Source organism: Cyclopterus lumpus, chromosome 22, assembly GCF_009769545.1.
Source record: "Cyclopterus lumpus isolate fCycLum1 chromosome 22, fCycLum1.pri, whole genome shotgun sequence".
NCBI lineage: Eukaryota > Metazoa > Chordata > Actinopteri > Perciformes > Cyclopteridae > Cyclopterus > Cyclopterus lumpus.
In genome coordinates this window covers 8,281,384-8,288,529 of record NC_046987.1, presented here as the reverse complement: position 1 = coordinate 8,288,529, position 7,146 = coordinate 8,281,384, and the positions used below count along the sequence as shown (strand labels likewise).

At 40.3% G+C, this 7,146-nt stretch overlaps 1 protein-coding gene across 3 annotated transcripts in view; it reads right to left on the bottom strand.

Moving 5' to 3' along the window:
* Positions 1 to 2,791: 2,791 nt before the first annotated feature.
* Positions 2,792 to 7,146, bottom strand: part of LOC117725172 (collagen alpha-1(XII) chain-like) — a 53,843-nt gene continuing 49,488 nt past the window's right edge. For 2 of the 3 annotated variants that reach the window (XM_034525184.1, XM_034525185.1), the window contains 7 exons: positions 6,947 to 7,018; positions 6,823 to 6,858; positions 6,668 to 6,734; positions 6,392 to 6,574; positions 6,007 to 6,084; positions 4,726 to 4,896; positions 2,792 to 3,000 (listed from right to left, as the gene is read on the bottom strand). In XM_034525184.1, coding sequence (XP_034381075.1) covers positions 2,852 to 3,000; positions 4,726 to 4,896; positions 6,007 to 6,084; positions 6,392 to 6,574; positions 6,668 to 6,734; positions 6,823 to 6,858; positions 6,947 to 7,018 — 756 coding nt within the window. In that variant the 3' untranslated portion in view covers positions 2,792 to 2,851. Of the gene's footprint in view, positions 3,001 to 3,749; positions 3,885 to 4,725; positions 4,897 to 6,006; positions 6,085 to 6,391; positions 6,575 to 6,667; positions 6,735 to 6,822; positions 6,859 to 6,946; positions 7,019 to 7,146 lie in introns of those variants that run through there. The other variant, XM_034525186.1, reaches the window with a different exon arrangement.

Here is a 7,146-nt window from a genome sequence, read left to right as displayed (position 1 = left end):
TTTCTTTGAAACTCGGGCTGCTGTGTTTTGAGGAGCCAACGTTGATATCGCACGCTTGTTAGGAATTTGCCATACATGTGACGCCACACTGAAAACGAGTGAAAAGTCTTTAAAAGTTTAGACAGTTTGACCAAGTCCGACATTTTACAACAGCACAACAAAGCATTTTAGGAAATTACACAAAATGTGACCGTATACACAGTGACATTAGTTTCTTCACCCTATCGCCCTAATATTTATTGACAATGTGGTAAGATTGGATATTTCTACTGCCGAAGAGCCTCTGTAAGCAGTTATACAAGAGTTTGGCTGCACATTCAAAATAACAGTTTCAAGCTGCTCCAATCAATATTTTTAGAGGAAGAATAGATCAAAGAACTGTTGAATGTGCAATCTTGTAGTGATGAATCTGCAGAAAATCACCCGGCTCAGTTAATTCACTCTGTGGAGCATTTTAGCATCTTTCAGCTCGTTGTTTTGATTTTAAAGCTTCTGTACATTCACACAGGTGTTTTCAATTAATCTGGCTGATCAGGTTGAAGGTGGGCCGGAGCTTTGATGGGAATTTATTAGGTCACATCTCCCAATAAGAATGATAAAGGTGAAATTTGTCCCGCCCCAACAGTTTCAACAAAGCTAACAGGAAGATGTTGGTCTGCAGTGCTACTGACTTACAGTCAAATATCAAACTTGGATCCATAAACATTATAAGTAAATGCCAATGTTGCTCAGTGTCTGCTGGATGTTTAAATAGGCTGTAGGCTATGATTAGCCATGTCTACTTTGCAAGGGAATAATGTGTCAGCAGCCAAAACAACACATTCAAGCCTTAGTTTTGGGGATTAAAAGCTACAAAATAGGCCTGGGAAGAGACACTTTGTTGTCTGTGAGAAGACAACCAGAGATAAAACAGGTTAGTTAAAATCTGTAATGGCCGCAGACTCTGAAACAGCCCACTTGAAACCCTTGCCACAAAATGAACACAGATGCCCGCTGGATTTGTCAACAAACTAAAAAATATAATCAGCAGACAGAAACCAGACAGGGTTACGGTGAGGATGGCATCAGGCATCACTGAAGAAGCAGTTTTACATTATTATTTGAGTCTAGAGGGAAACCATATAATTGGTCATGGTGGAAGAAAAGGCGCTACATCACCATCTCAGACCGGGACACAGAAGGACGTTCAAACCAAAACCAGAGCCTGATGTTGAGAAATAAAGAGCAGGGTATCCCTTTGGACAGCTGTGAACATATTTCAACAAGGCCTGTCTGGGAGAGTGTTGCTGGAAAGTAAGTATTGGCTTTCTGGAAAGGCCCCATCATGAAGTGTCCACTGAGACCATCCAAACCTGTGGGTTTAGTTATGTTCTCCCATGTGTAACAATACTGTGGCAGAGAGATTTAAATGGCAGACTGTCCTCTCATTTGTAAGCTCTTTCTCTACTCTTCCTCTCCTCACCAACTAACATGTACAAGCTGTTCAGACACCTATTCGATATAAATAAAGGCTGTATCCCATATCTTCATGCGGCGGTCAGATACCTAACCCCTCAGTCCTTATCTCTTCTGCGCAAAACTCCTCCTCAGACATGCTTTCCCTTCATCGCTATAAACAGCAATGTTGTGAGTCTTTCCTTTACCTCATCCATCTCTCATTTTAACATTGAAATGGGCGGAAATCTGAAAGATTTTCCAGCCAGTATCTGGTCTCAATTGCATTGCTTCCTCATGGAAGCCTATGCTTAATCGTTACAACCTGATAGGACGAAAGCCAACTGGGTGAGTGTAAGAGACTGTGGAGTAGCTCACATGTTGAAAATGTTTGTTTTCATGCTTTCCTTTTTTTCTTTGTTTCCCTGACATTACCTGACATTCTGGCATGAAAATGTCTTTAGCTGTCAAAACAAAAAAAGGTTCAAACTTCAAAGCATATTTCTAAAGGCCTTAAGTTGGAAAGAAAATGTTTTGTCATGTAAGATCAAATGAACTCTGTTTCGTCTGGAGGCGTTTGGTATAAGAAGGGAGAGGGGTGCATGTTCAGAAGTCAGTCAATGTGCACATACTGTGAGAAGTTAAAGAAGTAACAGCAAAAGACAACAAATAACTGGAAAGCTGAAACAAACGCTACTTTTTCAGTAGTTTTATTGAAAAATGCCTCTTCTGTTTCAGAAATAAATAAGAAAATAAGGCTGTGTGGAATTCACAAAATGTGTAGTTCAAACATGAGAAAAGCAATTCTATGTCCATAGTCTTGCAAGCAAATCCAAACTGCATATATAGAAAACAACAACTATATTCTGACTTAGAAATCCTCAGTAAATATACAACACAAACATGCAATTCCACCTTTGGTAAAACAAAACAAAATAAAAATAAAAAGGTTTGGTTTATTACAGTAAGTCAGATCATTTGGTTTAAAGGCCTAACAAAACATCACAATGAACAAATCGTTGGGGATCAAATCATTTTTTGGTTTTAGTTTTGGAGAATCTGAAACAGCTTTATATTCTGAAGTAACATGGATAGTCTGAACATTTTCAAAGTCAGACATAATGTACTTTATGTACATACTTTCTGCTGGTTCTCACATGAGAAGTCCGATAAACACTTGCAGTAATATTACAAACAGATGCTTAAAAAGGGAACACTTAGCAAGCACACAGGTTTGTAATGAACAAACATGTAAGTATGTATTCATCTTGCTAAATTGTCTCATGTCAAAAAATAAATGTTCAATATAGCCAGGGGTATCAAACCCATATAAGTACTAGTTTTTTTATTCGGAAAATCGCTTCATCCTCATGGAAGTTATTTCAATATTACGCTTTCTGAGAACTCCTCATTGTAGCTATGATGTTAGTGTTTCTGTTCTGTCGTGTGGTAGTGATCTCTTTCCTCGTTGGTTTCGTGAGTAACCAGGTGATTGTATCGCCTCAAACTCTCCAGCTGGCTCCACAGGTATAGTCTCTACCTCAGGTCCAGGCTGGTAGTTGTTGGCTAGAAAAATATTTGGGACGGCCAATAAAAAAAGGATTCCGTCTTCAACTTTTCACATGCACAATTTAAATTATATTGCACTTTGGAATTTCAAACAAATACCATGTGTCTTACTATTGCTACCCGAAGTACCATCAAAAGCAAAAAAATTTAAAAGAATGTTCCAAATGCTGTGATAACATTTATAATAAAATCCATCGAGCTATTGGATAATAAGACGTAGTAAAATAACCAGCTCATACTACAAAAAGAACACAAATAGCAGGAGAGCAATATTCAGCACTGATTTGGCCACCTTACACATAAAACATGATGATTAAAATGACACAAGGAACATGCTTCAGTCTGGACCAGAGCTGTCTAAGTCACACTAAGGCGTCGTAAACAGAGGTTATGCTGGTGGTAAGTAAGCAGAGTGTTATGAGGCACAAGCTCAATACAGATGTTAACTTGATATTTTAGTAAAATGTCCTGGTTCATACAATCATTTACATAGCACCAAAATTAGTTTTATTTACACATATCACCGCTACATTAACATTGCTTTCAGTTATGAAATCCTCTTTGTTAGTAGTTGTTTGGGGTGGTATTTGTACATGCTCCTTCCATTGTAGAAATGCTCAGTCTGTTTTGTTTTGTTTTTTCCCAACGGGTTGTGGTTCAAGATGCAAACAGGCCAGCAGGTTGCCATCACGGTAGCTTGTGAGATGATGTTAGTGCCAGTCTGCTCCGTCTGCTTTTTTGGGGGCTTTCGTAATGTTTGTGTATATTGTTCAATAATTATGTCCATGGGATTATCCTTACATGGGCCATAGCAAGTGGGCCAACATCTCAGAAACGGGAGTAAGCGGCACAGGTGACTTAGAACGTTTGCTATGCCACACCTGCAAATAGTTCAAGGATGGTGTGAGTATCATTTTGATTTAATGTAAGTCATCATACACAATTAGCTAGAATGCTTTACAAGCCAGTTTTAAAATGTGTACATTCAATGTATGGAGATATTGGAACTCGTTATCCAGCGTTATTATTCACTAAACCCCTCCCCCAAATAGATTGTCTTATCCTAGTTTAGCGTTTAACATTTAGCAACGGTAACTAAGCATAGCAGGCCTGTGAAGCTTTGGATTTCTGCACATTTCTATCCCTTCTATAAAAGTAGAATGGTGTGGTGTGGAATGGATTAAAAGATATCATATTTTACGGTGCTATATTTGAAATTCAGAGCATTCATATAGCAGCAAACAACAATTTGCTATGTAAAGATATAGTGGAGTAATGGGGTCCTGAGAAGAAAATGAAGGTGCACTCCATCTCGGCGTGTGTTATAAACCGAGCTTCTCTGTGCTTCTCTGTGAGTCTGATTAAATCTGCTCGTGACACCGTCATCACATCACCTATCTTATTGTTTCAGAAATGACTATGAGTTGTGATGGCGAATCTGCCAAGTTATCATTTTAAACCGCATTATGTTCCATGCAAGAGCAGTCTAGCTTGACAGGCGTAGCAAAGAGTAAGAGGGGCAGGGCTCTGCGAACGATCAGGTGAACTTCTTATGGAAATAACAGTTTTCTGTTCAAGCATCATTACTCTTGAACACTTCATATCTCCATACATTATCAAAGAAAGAAGTAGTGAACTGAGTTGCAAATGTAATTAGTCTGCATACATTTAGTCTTGTATCTAATGTAGTACCATGCAGGACCTAGACAGTGTTGAGTGTACCTGTGTATCCTTGTCCATTGTAAGGAATGCCAACACACTGAGAGGAGTCGCAATATCCAGTGGGTCCTGGTGGTCCCCTCACCCCTGAAGTGCCCTGGCGACCTGGAGGTCCACGAGGCCCAGGGGAGCCAGAAGCACCTGGGGGTCCCGTTCTTGACTCTCCTTGTGGTCCTGCAAAGGGGAAAGAGAAGGTGAGTAAGGAGAGAAGGTGAGTAAGGCCAGTTGGAGGTGAAGGCCGTGTCTGGAGCTCGGCACAAAAGACCACTGACATCACCCGTAAATCTTCAGTGGAATTTGATAGGGGTAACACGGGGCTGCAGCACTGTAATTTGAATTTCTCAATGGCTCAATTAAAAAAGGTTTGGGGCTTTGTGGAGCCCCCCACCCCTGGCCCCATCTGTCTAGACGGTAAAAACTCAGGATGGAATTTTTCCCCTCTCTCTTTCTCTCGTCCTTAAGTGAGCCCATGTGTTGGCGATGAAGCCACCAAAGAAAGCTCATTGTACCACAATCAGATTCCCCACACACATGCATATACAGTACACACACATACACACACAAATAAAAGTGAGTCATCAGTATGTGCTTCCTCCCACTGGTCCTCAGTTGCTTCTCTCTTCATTCGCAGAAACAGACATAGGAGTGTTTGGTGTTGTGGGGTCGACATCAGCTTTGCAAAAGCGTCCCGAGGGAAAGAAAGTCTTCTGAAGTGGTGAACTTTTCAGAGTCAGAACTTATTGGATATCAATTCCAACTGAGGAAATGCTATGCAGTTTTTCAAACTGACAAATCAGTCGTATAGGATTTTTTAACAATGGCATCATGACCTTGACTGACTGAAGACCGTCTAAACTCCAGACACAGAAATTCTCCCCTTATTGATGAACGTAAATACCTTCCATTTAGTGTATTATATTTCAAATGTTTGGAGAAGTTCGATATACACGAGACATAAATCCTTAAGAAAAGAAAGAAATGGGAATATATCCGAGGTCCCTCCAAAAAATTGATGCAGAGCAGCTGCTCAAACGAAGGTGCCTGAGACACATGCACTGTAGGTCAATTCTAGCCTTGGGTTGGAATGTGTCATTTTAATTGTGCTTATGGGAGTACTGTGACATGGAAAAGTCCACAAAAAGGTGAGGACGCTCACAGAAACTGCATTTTACTGTAAAGATTAAGTTGTAACCAAACAGTGATCATGTAATCACTTGTGTTCCTTGCCTCATTGTGATGGGAGACGACTAACAAAAATGGGGTATTTAGAACGCCTTGTGTTACCTGGGGTCCCATTTGGACCTCTTTGTCCTCTGATTCCAGTTCCTGGAGATCCTCTCTCTCCCTTCTCTCCTGACAAACCTGCAATCAACAGAGAAAATAGGTGAACAAAATATTTTCACACCAAAAAAGCACGTTTCAGGAAAAGTGCCCAATATCTGAAAATGAGTAGAAACCTGAAGGGCATAAATAAAACCTAGATCCAGGATTTATTAATATTTTGCAATGCTAACTTGTATCAGACTACACAAGGTAAGGTGATGCTGTTATGTTGTTATTCCACTCATGTTGGACTAATACCAAAGTCTAATAATTCAATATAACCATTGCCTTTAAATCATTTTTCTGCCTGCTGCTTTGTAACACAGAAAAAGAAGAAATAAAGTACCTCTTTCTCCTGGAGTTCCAGGTAAACCTTGGTTTCCAGGGAAGCCAGTTCGACCAGCTTGTCCGGGCTCTCCACGAGATCCCTGGTTGCCAGTAGGGCCAGGAGGACCAGCTGGCCCTGGATTGTTGCTACGATGCCCAGAGGGAATCTGGTTGACCATCATGTCAATTCGGCTCATCTGACCTGCAAGAAAAGAACCAAAACAGCTGGATTTGTACTGGATTCATGTTTTAATGACCTTAAAGCTCCCTAAATATGAAGAAAAGGTTTGCTCACTGTTCACAAGCTGTTCACACACTTGTCTGGCAATGGATCGCATCATGTTCTGGGATGCAAAGTCTCCCTTGAAAACAAAAACATTTTCATGAAGAGATGACACAGGTTTTTTACGATAACTGGTATATGGTCATTTCCTGAAAAGCAATACATACCCGCTCTCCTTTCTCTCCCTTAAGGCCAACAGTTCCCTGTTAACATGAAGAACGGTGTCAGAACAAGCAACAACCTTGTTTGCAACCTCTCCTAAAAATGTGTGTCCTGTTATTAAGTACATACTGGGTTTCCCGTGTCTCCTGGTTTTCCTGGTTTCCCAGTAATTCCTGGTACACCTGGATTTCCAGGGTTTCCCTAAAAAAGAAAGTTGATCTATAATTACTGCACAATTAAGACAATTGCAACATTTAACTCCTGCTCCCTATTAACGGTTGTGTAACAAGCTTTAAACTGAGATGTATGCTTATAGACATCTGCAGTGG